The sequence below is a fragment of the Pinus tabuliformis genome, chromosome 6 (assembly GCF_031772625.1).
Source record: "Pinus tabuliformis cultivar Carrire ecotype Pingquan chromosome 6, CPIR1, whole genome shotgun sequence".
NCBI classification, from domain to species: Eukaryota; Viridiplantae; Streptophyta; class Pinopsida; order Pinales; family Pinaceae; genus Pinus; species Pinus tabuliformis.
The window spans coordinates 999,526,528-999,546,601 of NC_142292.1; the positions used below are offsets into that span (position 1 = coordinate 999,526,528).

At 36.8% G+C, this 20,074-nt stretch overlaps 1 protein-coding gene across 1 annotated transcript; it reads right to left on the reverse strand.

The window, feature by feature from the left end:
- Nucleotides 1-760: 760 nt before the first annotated feature.
- On the reverse strand, nt 761-1,234 carry LOC149262371 (uncharacterized). The gene has a single exon (XM_089378025.1). The coding sequence runs from the start codon at nt 1,232-1,234 to the stop codon at nt 761-763; it is 474 nt and encodes a 157-aa protein (XP_089234151.1).
- Nucleotides 1,235-20,074: the final 18,840 nt, after the last annotated feature.

Sequence of the window (20,074 nt, forward strand, 5' to 3'; positions counted from 1 at the left end):
CTGCACTTGAGGTTTCCTGCTTCTTTGTCTCTGCACCTGTTCTTCAGAGTGAACCTGTAATTCCTTTGTTATCTACAATTGGAATTCTGGAATTCCCTTCATTCTCCTGCGAATTAAGTAGTCGGCTCTAACACGACGTCCCCTGACTGACTAGGCCTCAACAACTAATTACTCCAATAACTTTCCCATGTGTTCTAGCTATACCTTGCCACCGCCGGCCGACTTGGACGTGATAGCTATGACGTGGACTGGGAAAGTACAGAGTGGGTTGCATGGCGTATTTATTTTGCCATGATGGGGTTACTTATTAACTAAATTTATGCTTAATGGGAAAAGATTTTGTGGCTCCTACCTTGACAGTTGCATTATTAGTTACTTAATTTGGAAATGACTATCGGTATGGCGGAAAGGACGGGTACTCGTGTGATCATAAATTTTGGAAAAGCGCATGCCCACGTGTACCTTGCTGACTGGGATTACATGTGTGAATACTGACTCTCCCTTTTCTGCTCCCCCCTGACCACAAATGGGTTGCGGCATGCGAAGTTTCTGTCGCAACCTTATTATTCCTCCCCTTTTTTTATGTGTTGTAGAAGGGCTTTAGGCATGCGCCATTCACCCATCCATGCAATAGGACTCCATCCAATTGCGTGAGCCTTACTGCTCTCAACTCTTTGATTTTTGTGACTATAAACAGACCCAACCAGTGCATCTACAACTTCCCTGGGAACTTCTGGAACTTGCTATCATATAGGAGTACCTATTCCCCAACTTCAAAAGACTTCCTCTTGATATGCCTATCATGCCAAGCTTTTTTCCTTCTCTGCTCCACTGATTGATGAAACTCTGCTAAAAACCGGGTTTCGTCAAGTTCCATCAGCTGGCTTAGTCTGTCCCATAAGGCAATATTGTCCGTCATTCCCGTGGTCTCTGATATGAACATGCTAGGTAATATAAATTCTGCTGGTACCACTGCTTCCCTTCCATATACAAGTTGAAATTGAGTTTGCTTGTGGAGTCTCTTTACTGTTGTCCTATATGCCCATAGAGTTGTGGGTATTCTTTCATCCCAGTCATCCCAGTTGGCTGATATGACTTTTGTTAGCCCTTTCTCTAGTATCTTGTTAAATGCTTCTATTGTGTCGTTAGCTTGTGGGTGATACAGACTACTCTTGTTATGTTGAATCATGAAAGTCTTCAGCAAAGTCTCAATGGTCTCGTTTAGAAAATGCATCCCCTAGTCGCTTGTGAGGCTTCTCGGGCATCTGAACCTTGAAATGATGTTCTCAAAAATGAACCTTGACGCTGTTTCTGCTGTATAGTCCTTGACGGGTGCTACCTCTGCCCACCTTGTGAGGTATTCCATTGCTGTTATTATGTATCTTGCTCGCGAATGCCTCGCTGGTGGTGAAATGGGTCCAATGAACTCTACCGCCCATTTACTAAATATTTTCATTGTGTGGACCGAATGTAGAGGCAGCTCATCCTGTTGCGAAGGCTTTCCGACCCTTTGATAGACGTCACATGTCTTAGCAAATTCTTTAGAGTCTTTATGGAGAGTTGGCCACCATAGTCCCACGTGTAATATTTTTCTTGCTGTGGCTTTACCTCCCACATTGCCTCCTATGACCCCTGCGTAACACTCCCATAAAGCCTCATTCCTCTCATGTTGGAGGACACAACATCTTAGTATTTGATCAAAGCCCATCTTGTAGAGGTGTCCTGCGATCAGCTAGTAATGTGCTGCCCTTACTACCAAGTGTTGTCTCTGTGCTTCGGTGTATCCTTCTGGGCAATGACCAGTTGATAACAATGTGGAGATCTCTTCCAGGTGGTCTGGGATTGCCTCTATTCTGAATAAGTTGGCATCGGGCAATCGATCATCCACTGCTCCTTCATTCTTCCCTGTGTCCAGTCGCGACAGGTGGTCTGGTCACACATTCAGTCTACCAGGATTTATGACCACCTCGAATGTAAATTCCTGGAACAGCAGCAACGCATATCCTTCCTTCTAATACTAGCTTGTTTACCAAGTATTTAAGCATGGAATGGTCTGTAAAGAATTTGAATGGTGCACCCAGTAAATAGTGCCTGAACTTTTGTAGAGAGTAAATCATTGCCAGGGCTTCTCTCTTGGTTGTTGTATAGTTTCTTTCTGTAGTAGACAACTTTCTGCTAGCATAATACACTGGATGGTCCATGTTTTTCTCCCCTGGTTGTGCTAAGACTGCTCCCAGTGCTATCCCTGAGGCATCGATGTGCACATGGAACATTTTGTTCCAATCAGGGTACACCAGTATAGGGGTGCTTACCAGTCTTTCCTTTAATTTATTCAGGGCTATCTGACAATCCGTTGTCCAAGTGAACTCTTCTGTTCTTTTCAACAATTTTTCCATTGGGGCTGTGATTGATGCGTAATTCTTGATGAACCATCTGTAGTACCTCGTATGACTCAGAGTTGCTCTTAGTTGTTTTATGTTGCACGATGGTTCCATGTGGACAATTGCCGCAACCTTTGCGAGGTATACACATACTCCATCCTTGCAGATGATATGGCCTAGTAGAGTTCCAAATGGGACTGTGAAGATACATTTCTTGAGATTTAAAGAAATCTACAATTGCCTACACCTTTAAAACATTATTCTTAATAAGCTGGTGTGTTTTTTCAATAGACTATATACTGTCCAGTCATCCATGTAGACTTCTAGAAACTTGTGAATATAATCTCGGAATGAAACTATGACTATCCTTGAGAAGATTGCCAGTGCATTCTTTAGTTCGAATGGCATGACATTGTATGCATAGGACCCCCACTCAGTAGTGAATGTTGTTTTTCTTTTATCCTCTTCCACTATTCGCACTTGGTGGTACCCTGAAAATCCATCTGTGAACGAATATGCTTCGTTCCCCGCAACATTGTCTAGGACTTCATCACTGAAAGGCATAGGGAACGGGTCATGCACGCATGTGTTGTTAAGGCTTCTGTAATCAACACATACTCTGATTTCGGTTGCATCCTTCTTGTTCTGTATGACTATTGGGCTTATCCACTTAGCTTCATCTACCGGAAATATGATTCCTGCTTCTAACATTTTGTCAATCTCCTTCTTAACTTTCTCCTTCACCCTTGGGTTTAATCTGTATGGTCTATGTTTTACTGGTCGGGCATTCGATCTCAAAACAATTTTCATTTCCCCAATGTTTCCTTTTATCCCCTTTAGCTCTGCCACTGAAGCTGGGAACAGGTCCTGATATTCTTGTAATAGGTCGAAAATTTCTTTGGTGGTTTGCTCATCCCAGTAGTCTCCCACCGATGCCATCTTGGGCTTATCCTCTGACCCAACATTTTTCTTTCTCAGCTTCATTGGTAGAAGGTGGGCACCTTCCATTGAGGGGCTCTCTCGAATGTCCCTCTCTCCTTCTGTTTCCCTAAAGGTTAGGTGTCTCAGTCCCTCCAACCCATCCTCCTTTGGCTCTGCGTCCACCTTGTCGCAGTTTTCATATCCTAGCAACTCCATTTCATACAGACATTGCAGAAAGTTTTCACGGGCCCTCCTTCAACCAATGGCTCTAGGGTGAACAGAATCCCTTTTATTTCCTGGAGTGCCTCTGTCATTTGTGCCTCATTGCCTCTGAATGAAAAGTTGCTAACAAACTGTGCCTCCAAGGTACCCCAATCTGTTGTCTGCCGATGGAGCTCCTCTTGGACATACCAAGCTCGGGGGACAGTCCCGAGGGTATGTATAAATGTGTGTACCCATCGATCCTTCGAGATTCCTTGGCTCTTCCAATTGGTTATGCAATCTTTGATGTGCTCCTCAGGATTTGAATCCCCCTTGTATCTTCCCTTATTCTGTGGTCGTTCTTCCTCCTGGGCAAATCTTTCCTTCATGGCTTGTGTGATGCTCGTCCAGTCTCTCAGTGCATAGCGGTGCATCTTCCACCATCTTACCAGAGTTTCCATGAGGGCGATATCGAGAAAGGGACTCCTTTGATCCTCTGTGATTTCCCGGTTTACTCTATCTAAGAAGGTGTCCGCCGGTTCAAGGCCATAGTACTTCAGATAGTCATTTACCTCCATTCCTCCCCAGTTTACTCGGTTTATCATCACACATCGTCTAGTTGTTAGTTCATATCCACCTTGTTGCCATGCATCCCATGCAGCTTCTGAACCGGTCTCTAAGCTTTGGATACTTCTCTAGCTAACTGATCCCTCGACCGTAGGGTTTATGTAGTCCTCTCTCTTTCCTGCTGTGAGCGTATATAGCTAGTCTAATGCCCCTGGCTTGTCCCTGTCATCTACTGGTTCTGTGAACCTAGGTCCTTGGTAGGGGTCTAAAGGTTGGATCACCCTTAGTCCATCTGCTTCAAAAATCATCAGTTCTTTCTTTAGGTCTATGACAACGTAGTTCTCGTAGGCCCAATCGATCCCCAGGAGTGCCGGATACGGATCCTTATCCCCCATGATGTCAATTACCTCGAATTCAGTGTGCGTCTTCACTCCTGCCACATCAACTTCCATGTTCTCCAACCTCCCAATGGGTAGTATGCAATACTAATTTTCCATTCTTAGTTGAATCGACGAGTATTTCAATTGAGGCTTCCCCATTGCCTCCCAAGTTTTCTTGGGTAGGATGTTTACATCCGACCCCAAGTCTAACATTGTGTCCCTTATCTGGAATCCCACCACCTGCACATTGATTCAGAACTCCTTGTCGCTTCTTCTCTTGTTCCATTTCACTCTTCTCGAAGCTTTCTCTGGAAAATCTACACATGGTCATTCTAGTCCCGCTTCTTCCATGGATACCGTAACCTTCAAACTTTTCCGCAACTCCTTCAACATGCCTTCATCCTCAACAATTTTCAAGAACAGTTTAAACCACTCCCCAATCGGCTGGGTGTAATCGGGCATGTGATCCCACAGTATTTGACTATCTCTCTCTTCGGTCATCCCCTCGAACAACTTAGCTACTTCTTGATAGTACTGCTTTTGGCATTTAGGTTGATATACCTTCTGTGGGGATGCCGCTTTAAAGATCAAGGGGGGGTCCTCTGTGTAGCGATCCTCCCCTGTCTTCTTCCCTCCTCAGGTGACTATATTAATATTGGTTGTGGGGAGGCTGTCATCGGTCCATGGTTCAGCATTTACCAGGTTGGCCCCCCTCTGTCTGGTCCTTTCTTCCCATTTTGCAATGAGTTCTGGATAGTCCTCTGTTGCGTGAGTATTAATTCTACACTGTGAGCACCAAGGTCTCCTCGGGAGCGGGCATTCTCTGGCGACATGCCCTTCCTGGTCACAGTTGTAACACATTACGGGCCCTCTTCCTCTTGTTCTTCCTCCTCGCCTGTTTCCTCCTCATCCTCCCCAATTTGACTCATTAATTCTAAACATGGATCTGTCCAGCCTTTCTGCTAAAGCATCCAGCGCTCGACACTGATTGGTGTGATGCATTGTTGATGCGTAGAACTCACAGTAGTTTTTATTGGGGACATTAGAGTACTTTTGCAGAATTGGGCATACCTGCGGCAGGTGTCCATATACCCTACATATCTCACAAAAGTCTTGATTATTCCTTCCTGGGAAGGCCCCTTGTGATCCAACTGCCGCAACTCCTGCGGTTGGTGGGGCCCTTGACAACCCTGCGACCCCTCCTGGATGATTAATTCCCCACAACCTCGGGCATTCCATCGCAACGTGCCCTTCCACCATGCAGTGGGTGCACCATACATTGGGTCTGGCTGGATGCACTGGCTGAAGATCTTTCAGTTTCTCCGTCAACATCACGATCTGATTCTATAGGCCCAAGATCGATGAATCTTGTAGACTTGTCCCTCCCCGGTATTCATGAGGGTATCCCACCATGGCTTCTATATGTGATGCTTTCTCCAACACATCCTGGAGGGTTCCTATCTTCTATTGCATTAGCAACGTTCTGGTTAAAGGCAAGAGTGCCTTGATGAACCAGTCCCGCTAGTGATTCGGGTCCAGAGTGTAACTCAACTTGGCAATGGCATCCTTAAACCTTTTCATGAGCTCCCAAGCCATTTCACCCTCCTTCTTCTTAATTTCCCATAGCTCTGATAGCCCCTCCTGATCTGTCTATGGTACCTTGAATTCCTACACAAATCCTCTCTTAATATCATCTATTGTGGGGGTCTGGTTCTGCTCCGCCCATTTTATAAACCAACGCAGAGCCCTGTCTCTCAGCATGGTCTGAAATTCCATAGCCCTGACATTGTCTGGAGTTTGACGAGCTCTCCAAATAGCTTCGCAAAGATACCAGTGCTGCTCCACATCCTCGTTTCCCCTTCTCACAAATTTTGGATATCTGGTAAAATATCCCGCCATACTGATTTGGGTATGAGCTAACAACACAAACCCTTTGCTTCCCAGTTGTTGGGATCCCTGTAGTCCTAAGTTACTAATGTTACTGGTTCCTGTGTTGCTCCCAATATTGAAATTGGTTCTGTATTTCTCCCGTGCACTATATACCCGTACTGCCTTGGCTAAGCTGATAACAAATTCCTCCGGATTGTGATAAGGTACCAGGGGAAGATCGGGGAAAACACCACCTATGTCTCGGGGGTATTGCTGCTGACTCTTAACAGATGCTTCTCCTTCATTAAATAATCTCCTCATCACATCGCCCATATCCTCTTCGCTTCCTCCTTTGTGCCCATTTGGCCTCTGCTCTTGTGATCCTCCTTCCGCAACCTATAGGGAAGGTCCTTCCTCATTTCTCTATCTCTTATGTCTCCCTTCATCGCTCTTGCCTTGCCCAACACCTTCTTCTCCTTCCTCCTCGACTCAGGGTTTTCCCATCACCGCTCCTACTTGGTGGGGCCCCATCCTCCTCTTCCTAGAGTCTGAATTGCTCTCGCCTGCCACTTATCTGCTAGTATTTCCCTTCTCCATGCTCTGACATATATAGCTTTCTTCGATCCTTTTGCATCCATCCCTTCAGCAGCATCTCTATCCCTCAACTGGTAGCATTCCCCCCGCTAAGTCCTTCCCCTGGTACTGGGGTTTTACCTTGTCATTGCTGTGGTGGGCGAAGGTAGAAATTCTTCTTCTACCATAAACATCTTAATCCATGTCAGTGCTTCCCTCATAAACCTACCTCTTAGCCTAGAGTTGAACACAGCTTCATCCTTTGAGAAAGACCGATAACTCTCGATAGCAGACTCGACTATGTATCCTTCCACCGTAGTCTTTACCCAAAATTCGACTGCTCTGGTCAGATCATTATCCAAATGTTGAAGCAATGTGATATCCGACGAAGTCCAGCTGCGGCGACCTGTCGTCGATCCCACTAGCTGGTTTTGTCCTTTCAACCTTCTTAACCAATTGTACAGGTCTTCTGGGAACTTGCACCAGAAAATTTCATACTGATCATTGGTGTTGTCGGCATATAAAATCCCCTCACTCACTTTTCCAATCGGTTGATTTCTCTGGATCACTTGCTCTGCCATGAACTGATCCACTTTATGATTCCACCAATCCCTGATCTCTCTCTTGAATATCCTCGACACCATGGTCTGAACCAGTTCTCATAGCTTCAGGTCCTGACAACGGAACCATTTGTTGGCTCGAAAGAGTCATCAGGGGGAAAAGACCTTGGGTTCAGGCGCAGAGGGCCAACAATGGTCTATTGTAGTCTAGGACAACGCCAACATTTTCACCTCACCCAAAAGGGAAAGGAGTCTCACCCGAGGCATGCCACGACTGAAAGGGAGAAAGGTTCAGAGTGGAGTCGAGGAAGCATTAGTCAGTTTCATTCAATCATAGATATATATTCATTGTGCATAAAGCAGAGATAACAACATAACAGAGATAATACTAGAACTACTGATTACATGCATTTGATGGAACATTAAAATATTTTAGAGATTCATCCCACAGAAGGGGCTCATACACATCATAGTTCGCAACTAGTCTAGCCGTTCTTTATATTAACTTAACAATAAACATTACAATATAACTTTGGCATTCGCCACAACCAACTACAAGGAATACCTGACTCAACTCCACGGGTTCGGTTCAGCTTCAAGGCCCAAGCCTACCAGACTCCTGCACTCTGCTATCCATCTACTGCAACTGGATGTCCTCCCACCTACTCCCACAACCTTACCGTCCTTCATCAACCAACCGAATCCTTCTCCTTTTCTGGCCCTTTCCTTTTATACTCTTTTCTGCTGCCTGGACTGCTAGTTCTTGCTCGTTTGCTCATCCCCTTGGCTACTCTTGCACCTTCCCGCTGCCTGGGATACCTTTGCCTTCCGCTACCACCTTGGCGTAACTCTTCCGCAACTTCCTGTTCTACCAGCCAACCGTTGCTACCACCCGTTTCCTTCTCATCCTTTGGTAAGCTAAAATTGGTCAAAACCTTTTCAAAATTAAACGAAGGCCCCAACACATAACAATGTTGAGCTCCCTTGATTAATATTTGTATGATTTTCTATCTTTAGTCCCACTCGCTTTATTTTCCAAAATTTTGTAGGATTTTTAGATGAATTTTGTTCTTTGACTTGCTTAAGAGACCACTTCATTCCACTTATGTAGTCTTGCACCATGTGTGGGCCAAAATTGTCACATTGATAACATTTTACATTGAACCTTAACAATGGTGCAACTGAAATGTAATAGCCATTGGGGATTCTATATTGTCTATTTGCACTATTATTTTTAAGGATTTGATGATAACCTTTCCAATCATCCTTATAATATGCTCTACAATTTCTGGCTTTATGACCAAAATAAGTGCATGAATAACACTAACTAGAAAATATTCTTATGTACTTGAATGAATAACATTCTCGTGATGGTCTTTTGAAGTTGCTCTTTCTTGGAGGAGGCTTAGAACTTTTTTTATCCTGTTGATGGCAAAAAATGATCTTATCAACATTTGGCAATGCCACCTGGTCAGAGTCCCAAATCAAACTCTTATCCCTTTAAATAATGGCTACGACTGGTTTTATTGGGTCCAATTACCCCCTCTCTCCTCATTGACTTGTGGCATTTCTATTATTTATCAACAAGAAGAGAGACATCATATATACTTTCTTGGAGAGCTCTTGCAGGAAAGTGATCCTTAAGTTGAACTGAGGGCTCCACTAAGCCACACCTAAGGTTTGCCTCTAGACAAAAGGACTTCTAAGAATGCGGTGATTAATCTAAATGAAAACTAATTGTACAATGCAAGTAAAAGAAAAGAAATCCTAAGTCTATCTCGATTAGTAAGATGTAAATCTAATCACAACTGAGAGAAGAGCAATGAAGTTTGAACCAATTATGAATTTAGAATGAAAATGAAGTCAATAATCCAAGGAAATAGTTCCAAGACTCACTGCTAATTCAAACTAATATATACAATCAGCAATCTGATGAATAGTCATCAGATTTATGGGCAAATACATCCAAATTCAAATGAAATGAATCCAAAATCAATGGCATGACTGCATTAAGGAAATAGTTCTCATAAAACAATCATGATTTAAAACAAATACATGTAATCAATATGCTAAATAGTTAACAACAATGACAAGAAAATCTATTTGGATTTATTATTCAATTTGATAGCAATAAGATCCAATAGGAAAATCTAGTTTTCCATTGATTAAATAAGCACATAAGTAAAAATTCACAATAGTGAAAAATCGATAAACCACATACTTATCTGGATCAAAATTGCCTCAAACTTCGATTAAATGTAGGCCATCAATCAACCTTTATTTTTGACAAAATCGTACAAGAATATTAGATTTGATTCAAGCCCTTTGAGTACAAGATTTCTTAGAAATATTTCATGATAGCATGAAATTTTTTGAGCTGAAATATGACTCTGTAAATTTCCTTACAACTGGTCCAAACAATGTCTAATCCTCTACAAAATGTTGTCCTCTACAGTAGTGCAAAATGCCCTCCTTTTGCAAAGAATTATCCCTATAGTTTCTAGATCTGTAATCCTTTCCACATTCTCCAAAAATGTCATTTATAATTTACAAACAAAACTATAAAAATGGAGAGTTGTTGGAAGAAGTTTTGGATCAATCTATTTTGGAGCTGCAAATCTGCTTTTTCTCCTTTTCTGGTATAATGACATTGCTCCAACATGCTTTGGCTCATCCTCTTCAACAAATATTCTACAAAAAAACAATCAAAATTTAAATAAAATGAATTAATTTTGCACATGAAAATCAAAGTGCCAAAAATTGGGAAAACAAATTATCCAACCGAATTCTAATTAAAAGAATAAAATAAATGATTTTTTTTCTTCCAATGATCCTTGTAAAGATATATTTGACCAAAGGATACAAACTTGAATGAATTTTCTATAGCCAACCAAATTATCCCAAAAAAAAATTAGAAATTGGTTTTTTGGTGCAATTTTGGAGCTCCATTTTCTATTAATTTTTATGTATAGTAAATGTGCATATTTTGTCATGTAACCAATTCCAAAATGTTCTCCATTATTTGGCCAAGTAGAAGCAAAAATCTGAGGAATAAGGGGGAGCTAGGAAGATAAGAGAGGAGGGAGAGGGAAGAGGTGAGGCTCAGGTGCTCGGAGGAATAAGAAGCTTGGAAAGAAATTAAAATAGGAGACAGGAAGGGAAAAGAGGGGGAGGCCCACTCGAGATTGAGACTTCCTCCCTTTAATTAATGTAGAGCTTTCCACTTCATCTATTTTGCATAATAAGAGAGAGTGCCTTGGAGCCCGCAGACCATTAATGTTGGAAATTCAATTTATATTTCGTTCTGGGCTAGTATTTACAATATGGTTATATATTATACAATATTTCTTGAATCTAGAAGTTTTCTAGATTAGTTAATTAATAAATTAATTAAATAATTAAAAATTAATTATTTACAAGTTTAATTCAATTAATTACAAATTAATTTAATTAATTTAGGTTAATTAAATAAATTAATAATATTTATAGATTAATAAATTTGATAAATTTAATTAATAAAAAGATTAACCTAAATAATTATATTTACATAATAATATTAAAATAAAAGTAAAGTATATTTTGTATATTTTAAGTCTATGTACTGAAAATTAACCGAATTTTGAATATACGTTATTTTCAAACCCTAAATCTAAATTCAACAAAATTAGAGCTGTTGGGAAGCTAGCGAGAAACCACACTCAATGAGGCAATCAAAATGGAAAATTGAGAAAAGTGAAAATACCACGAAATATACCAAATGAAAGCATTTAAGAGGCAATATGACCAAAAATTTACATAAAGGATCTCAATTATTATTATGAATATAATTAAGGAAAAATGGGGGATTGATGTTTTGCCACAACAATGGTGACACACAGGGAAGAACTAGTTATCTCTGGTTAAAAAATTAATGAGCTTAAATTTACCAAAAGGTTGAAATGATGATCCTATCAAGCCTTAAACATCAAAAAATTGCCCATGGGTCCCACATTAATTGATCAAGAAATATAAGTTTTCGAAGATAAGTACTTGAAGCAAACTGAGTCTAAAATCGTGAATCCATGTTTTTAGGGAAATATTTAATTTTAAATTTATCTTCTATGAGTGACAACATAGGTATAGATAGACAATTTTAAAGAAATTATACATCTATCAATAGAAATAATCTCCCTTACCCAACATCACTTCGCTTCCAACGAGCACCATGGCCCCGACATAGTTGTCTTAGTACCACAATAACATATCCCCATTGCTAGTGAGTTTGTTCAATATCACGTTGGGTTTACTTGTGTTTTCCACACATATGTGCTTTCAACCCCCTTTTACCACCCTTTTGATAAACTTTATTTAGATAATTTTATTTTTTATTTTTTATTTTTTATTTTTATTTATTTATTTATTATTATTATATATATATATATATATATATATATATATATATATATATATATATATATATATATATATATATTATTTATTTATTTTATTTTATTTATTTATTTATTTTTATTTATTTTATTTTTTTTCTGAAATTGGGTGAAGAGAGCGGGATGGTACAAGAGATTTTAAAGGTAATGGACATAATACTCATAAAAGTTTAACTCCCACATTTTTCCCTGCAACTATCAGTCTAGAGGCTTTTTATGTGAAGTGGGGGAATGGGAGAGATTCATTGAGTTAGACTCAAGCCAATTCTTTCCTTGGAAAGATAACTCTATCACTCGGAAAATATGTATGTTCCTCCAAGGGAAAAGAGTTAAGGAAAGAGGACATTATGATTCAATAAATATGTCCCTTTTAGGTGAATGAAAACCCATGAAATTGGCTGAATAAATGTCTTCCATGCATGTTGAACAATGTTGGGTGAGAAAATTTTATTCCATATAAATCTTGGTAATGTCACCAAAATCAATCCAAAACAAAAGTGAAATCAACACACTAAAAAATATGCAATAGAGGATAAGAAATGAAAACTAAAATGTAAAGTTGAATGAAAAGCCAAAATTGAAAGAAAAACTCAATAAGACAAATTATAAAAATGTCTCAACAAAAGAACAAGTATGAGGGACAAGATGCAAGTTTCTCTAAGTTGAGAATTTTGTTAAGTTGTCTTGCAATTTGTAATTGATTAGACTTTCATTCAAACAAAATTCTAACTTTAGAATAGCAGTTATGACAAAAAGTGAAGCCAAATAAGAATTTTCTCCTCTTGAAAATTTCCTTGTTTCAAAACTAAGCCTGCATGGAAACATTGTAACAATTTTCTAATAAAAATAAGGCTTTTGAAACAAACTAGAGGTTAAGAGACTCCTAGATTTAACTGATTTGCAATTTGTTCAACATCATAACTGTTTTTCCAAGGCTCAAAAGCAAGCAACAACTAGGAGAATGAAATCCAAATCTGAGCAAGCAGGGGTGAAAAATTTTCAAACAAATCCTTGAAGACTTGCAAAAACAAAGCTTCAGATTAGCATAAACTAAAAAGGATAAATAAAATGATAACGGATGAAAATGAGCATATGTGATTTACCTTGAAGAATTACGTTTAGATTTACCTGAAAGATACCGATTCTCCAGAAAAGGTAACTTCTACTTTTGATGAGATTAAACACATGTGGAAGTTATATTCTATGAAGTTTTCATTTGCCCAAAATCATCAATTTATTAAATCTAAACTAGAGTGAACATTAAGCTAAAAAAATAATGTCTTATGTTCAAGGAACTAAAAATAAACAAATCATTAGAAATAAAAATTAAATTGTATGTTGTTATGAATTGTATCAATAATTATTCCTCTTGTCATTCTTAATTTAATACCAACCCCAAAATATATATAAAATCCCATCGAATTAATCCCACAATCTCAACCAATGTAAAGGTTCACATAAACATAGAGAGGACTTGATTCTTATGTGATCGTTGAATTGGAATGATACATCAAAAACAAGCATACCACAAGAGAATTGGAAATCAAACATAAACTATCCATGATCCATTACTTTACCAATATACCACATTAACATAATGGCTACTCAGAAGTTTCCCAAAAAGAAAAGGATGCATGCTTAAAAGATGGTTGAGATGATAAGATTTGGGATGGAGAGAAAAGGAGAAAAGGGATGGGCATTCAATAGTAAAGAAGTACAAAAACAAAAGTGATCCATAGGTTATGATAGCCCGAAAGGTTAAAGACTAAGAGGTAGATAAAATTATCCAAAAGGAATTAGTTGGGTACTTTTAGAGCAATCTAATTAGAGGGATCCAACTGCAGTAGCCTAGAGGAAGTTATGCTCGACTTGTTCACAAATGTGAACTAGAAATATTTTCAGGCTCAAAAGGATCAAAAATATCACTAATGCAAGGTGGGACCCATCTTAGCTTATGGAATTGAAGTGCCTGAAAGAGAATTGAAATTCAATTTTATGAATTAGCTAGGCTTACGAGTTTCTGGGCTTGTGGGTGGTAAAAGAGTGAGAATCCATGTAGTAGCCCGGAAGGGAAAGCCCATAGACAATTAGAAAAAGGTTTCAGGTATTAGAGTCATGGGCTCAGTAGAGAAGAGAGAGGAGAGAGGGGTACTTGGAGTGCGGATTCCCGAAAGAAATTTTAATTAGAATTTGGAAGGAGTTACGGACTTTCGAGTATGCGGGCTATTGGAGCAGAGTGGGGGCCACCACTTAAAGAATAACGCAGATAAAATTATATTACAAGAGTGTAAGCCAAACCTTTTATGTGCGTAGCTAAACATGTGATGACATGGAGCCCAAATTTCCCATAATTTTTTAAAAATAAGGATTTAAGGAGTTACTGGATTTTGAGCTTCCAGGTAGCGTGAAATATGCGTAAGGATGGAAGGAAGGAAAAGGGGGCCAACTATAAATGTTACCCTAGAAGGAAATGAATGAAATGTTCCAAAGATAGTCGAGTGGAAACGACTCCAAACTCAAAGAGTAAATGCCTAATGAAAACCCAACAATAGTGACCCATGTGTATTCATTATGCGGTTTGGACGACCTTGTAGGCTCTGATTCATCCTGAGATTTATAAAATGGGTGTAACCAAAAGAAAGGACACAAGATGAGGATGTTTGATCATGACAAATGTAAAAATGAGAAAGGGAAGAAGTAAAACCATGGACAAAAGTGTCTTTACAACTTCTACAAAATTCCTTTGCGATTCTCCCTTGCTTTCAGGCCCTTTCTTTGATATTTGAGAAGACAAATCAGAACAAGGAGGAGCCAAGAACTTTATTTTAGTTGCAACAACAAGCAAAATATGAGCATGGATCATCCTGTAAATTTAAAAAGCAAAAGAAATATAGAGAAAAACACTTATATAGCGCATAAAAAATAAAAAAATTGATGAGAAAATAAACACTTTCCTGAACATGCTTATGACTTGAAAAGGATAAATACTCACTTTATTCCTCTACCTGCACTATTAAAAGAGAAACAAACAAACTAAACTAGTTCTATTCCTATCCTAACTGCATAAGTAGACTAAAACTAGGTGAAATTGTACTTCCAAGGTAACCATTCAAGCACTTTATTTACTGCATGTATGTACACATCAACCATCAGTAACAAAAGTATGAATATGATTAATCTAACAAAAACAAATGGTAATGTACTATGTACACCAATTGCTAAATTATGTACAAAATGAGCTTATTTACAATCACTTTCTCTTAAAGATTTTCCTTCAACCAAATATTTATTGGATCATAAAAATATGGATGAATATTAATTAATGGTTGAAGTGGATTCAAGAGAAAAAAGGATAATAGGTGAAACTCCAATGACGTATTTTTAAGTGTTGGAGCCTACATAACACAATCAATATTATGTAGATATGATGAAATATCAACAATCTTCTGTGTAAGTGAATCTTCCAAATAACTTTCAAATGGATCAATGAAGTGTGGATGGAAGTTTAATGAATCTGTCAGAAGATCATTAATTGGGTTAGATAGTTGGTCATATGGTATTGATGTACTCTCATATGATGATTCGTGTAGAAAATGCATTCTAGAAGAAAGAGAGAGGTGATAAGACATGAAAATCAAATGAAATTAGAAGATTAAAAGTTCTTGACATTCATGACTAATGCTTGAATTTCATTTTCACATTTAGGAAATGCATCTGGTGAGTGTTCAATAATTAATTTCTCCATATGCCAACATAGGTTATCCAACAATCGAAAAATGAAAGAAGAGTAAAGATCTGAAAATAACCAAAAGAGTTGAAGCAAAAACAATAAAATTACATCCATATTTACACTATTATTACAAGATGGATTAATAGGGAAACTCTGGAACCAATAATTATTCTCAATATTAGAATTTCCACTAGAAGGGAGTTCCAACAAGATTTCATCAAAACAAGTTCCCAAGAGAGAATCAGAATGAGTTTCATTGGAAACTTGAAAATCAGTCTCATCAAAATGTTCAAAATTAGATTTACGTTTAGTCAAAGGAAATAAAATTAAAGCATGAGAATCCACTTGATTGAAATATGTTTTTGCACATTATCCACTTTGTAAAGGATGAGAATATATGCCATCATAATAATAATACTGATTAAATATAACTTCCATTTCCTGAAAAATCACATGGTTGATTTAAATTAACAACATCTTTAAAAGTATAAGAGGGAGGTTGAGAAATAGTATTAATGGGTGAAGAATCATCATCCAAACAAGTCACATTATCAAAGGAATCAAAATTGGTTGTGGCAATAGTTTCGACAGAAATGCTGAGAGTATCATTACTAAATGCAATCAGATCTTTGGGGGAAAAAATGCAATCAAATCTGAAAAAAGATCATGATACAAAAAGTAATAATTTCCAAAATATAATGAATTAGATGATGGTTGCAGATTTTCATCATCATGATTTTCAACAAAATTGATAAAATTAGAATCCTGACTAAATGAAAAACTTTCATTTGTGCAAGTAGAAACTAGTTCTGAATTTACCTCTAGAGAATAAAGATGAACATGTTCATTATTTAGATCTTGTTCTTGATTTATTTTTATTGGGCCTTCTCGTTGTTTACTACAAACCTCAGGAAGTGCTTTGGCTAGATTTTCAGTATTTATATATATATTTGTTTGATCCATTTCAGAAATCTGAAAGTGTGTGAAACAATTTTCTAAAGACCGTGGTTATGATATATTTTCAAGTTTATTTATAGGCTCAATAAAATAAATTTCATATTCAAGATTAACTAATGAGGCATCTTGTTCCTCATTATTTGATTTGGTATGTTCATAATTAGAAGGAAAAGGAAAAGTAAAGTAGTGAATCAAAGCTTCTCTTGAAGGTAAATCATTGAGATAGAATATATAGCAAAGTGACCAAAATCTAATGTAAAATTCCTCTAAAGAATCATCTTCATGCATGAAAATATTTTCAATTTCAAAACACAAATTTTGATAATTATAATTTTCATGAGTTGATAGAAATCCCTGCATAAAATGGTTCCATGAATGAATTGACTTAGCTGGAAGTGTTTTGAACCATTTTTGAATCCATCCTCGAAATGTGAGATTAAACAACCTGCATATTTCATTGTCATTAGTAATATTGAAATATTTTCATTTATCCACAAATCAACAAAGATGATCTAAAGAAGAAACTTTACTCTCACCATCATACTTCAAATTAGACAAGGATTCATGCTGCTTCTTGGGCATGCCCCTAGTAGGTTTGCATGACATAAAATCATGACCCAAATTATGAATGCACATAGGAGCCATAGTTAGTTAAAAAAACTTTTAAAACAATACATCACACAAATAATCAATATAGGTCCTCCTTTTAACGCCAAAAATGTTGATGGCCAAAGATGATCCCATCAACATTTGGGAAGACCACCCAATGATTGTCCCAAATCAAACTCTTATCCATTTAAATAATGGCTCAGAATGGGTCTATTGGGTCTAGTTACCCCCTCTCTCTCCTCATTGACTTGTGGTATTTCTGTTACTTATCAACAATAAGAGAGACATCAAATCTACTTTCTTGCATAGCTCTTGCATGAAAGCGACACTTAAGCTAAATTAAGGGCTCAACCAAGCCACACCTAAGGTTTGCGTTTGGACAAGAGGACTTCTAAGAATGAAATGAGTAATCTAAATGTATATTAACTCCAAAATGAAATTAAAAGAAAAGAAATCATAAGCCCACCTTAGTGAGGAAGATGTAGATCTAATCCCAATCGAGAGCAGAGTAATTAAGTTTGAACCAACTATGAATTTAGAATGAAAATGAAGTCAATAAGCCAAGAAAATAGTTCCAAGGCTCACTACTAATTCAAACTAATACATACAGTCAACTATATGATGAATAGTCATCATATCTCTATGCATATACATCCAAATTCAAATGAAATGAATCCAAAATCAATGACATGACTACGTTAAGGAAATAGTTCTCATGAAATAATCATGATTTAAAAAAAAAAGACATACTTGTAATGAATATTCTAAATAGTTAACAACAAGGACAAACAAATCTATTTGGATTCATTATTCAAGTTGATAGCAATAAGATTCAACAAGAAAATATAGCTTTCCATTGATTAAATAAGCATGTAATTAAAAAATCACAGTACTGCATAGCCCATAAACACATACTTATCTGGATCAATTTGCATCAAACTTTGATTAAATATGGATTAATCAACCTCTATCTCTAACAAAAGTGTACAGAAATCATAAATCTGATTCAAACCCTTTGAGTACAATATTTCTCAAAAATATTTCATGATAACATGAAATTTTATGAGCTGAAATATGACTCTATAAATTTCCTTACAACTGGTCCAAAAAATGTCTAGTCCTGTACAAAATTTTGTCTTGTATAATAATGAAAAAAACCCTCCTTTTGCAGAGAATTATCCCTATAGTTTCCAGATCTGGAATCATTTCCCCATTCTCCAAAAATGTTATTTATAATTTATAAACAAAACTATAAAATGGAGAGTTGTTGGAAGAAGTTTTGGATCCATCTATTTTGGCGCTGCAAATCTATTTTTTTCTCTTTTGTTGGTGCAATGAAATTGCTCTAAGAAGATTTAGCTTCATCCTCTTCAACAGATATCCTGTAAATTTAAATAAAATGAATTAATTTTGCACATGAAAATATAAGTGCCAAAATTGGGAAAACAAACTCTCCAAATGAATTCTAATTAAATGAATAAAATAAATAAAAATTGTGCTTCCTAATGATCTATGTAAAGATCTCTTTAACCCAACAAGACAAACTCGAATGAATTTTCTACAACCAATAGCTTCAACCAACCAAATTCTCCCAAAACAAAATTAGAAATTGATTTTTTGGTGCAAATTCAGAGCTCCATTTTCTGCTAATTTTTAGATATAGTAGATGTGCATATTTTGTCATGTAACCACTCCCAAAATGTTCCCCATTGTTTTAACTTTCCACCGAGTTGTGCTGGCCCTCATTTTTCCAAATAAAATTTCAGATAAAGTCTTCCAAAGTTAAGGTGTTGAAACTGCTAGAATATTGAAAAATACATGCTGACAAAAATTTGAGTATTTTTATTAAAAAATTAATTTTACACCTTTTTTTTCTCTAAATTCTAAATAAATTTAAAAATTAAATAACGGAATTAAACATTTTAATATTTTGTACAAATTATTATTCAATTGAAATTTTAAAATAAAATGATTAAAATTTAATTTGAAATAAAATTAAAATAAATAAATCTAAAAAAATATATAATACGTGAAAGGCTCACGTAAGTCGTAGAAAGGAGGAATAAGAGTATTAATGGGAGGGGAGTTATAAGGTGAAGAGGGAGTGGAGAGGAGTGGTGGGCTGGAGGCCTAGAGGAATAAGGAGTTGGAAAGAGGAGAGGAGGGAGAGGGGAGAGGTGAGGAATAAGAAGTTCAGAGAGAAATTAAAATAGGAGAAAAGAGGAGGGAGAAGGGGGACCTCCTTTAGTGCAGGGCTTTCCACTTCACCCATTTTGCATAATAAGAGAGAGTGTGGAGGCTAGTAACATTTTGGAAATTCAATTTATATTTAGTTACAGGCTCTAGGTAGGTTAAAAAAATTATATTATTCTATTTTAATATAGTATTTACAACATGGTTATATATTGAATTTAAAGGTTTTGTAGATTAGTTAATTAATAAAATAATTAAAAATTAACTATTTAACTAGTTACAAATCAGCTTAATTAATCTGGGTTAATTAAATAAACTAATAAAGTAATAATATTTACAGATTAATAAATCTAATTAATTTAATTAATAAAAAATAACTTAAATAATTATATTTGCATAATTAAATTAAAATAAAAATAAATAAATTTTTGTACATTTTAAGTTTAAGTACTGAAAATTAATTGAACTTCGAATAAGTGTCATTTTTAATCATAAATCCAAACTCAACAAAATTAGAGTTGTTGTGAAGTTGGCAAGAAACTGCACTTAATGAGGCAAACGAAATGGAGAACCAAGAAAAGTGAAAATCCCACAAAATAAACCGAATGAAAACATTTAAAAGACGACATGACCAAAAAATTACATAGAGAGTCCCCATTATTATTATGAAGATAATAAGTAAAAACAAGGTGTTGTTGTTTTGCCA

Excerpts from the sequence above, each read along its gene's own strand:
- LOC149262371 (XM_089378025.1), bottom strand. The coding sequence starts at position 1,234 with ATGCATTTTCTAAACGAGACCATTGAGACTTTGCTGAAGACTTTCATG.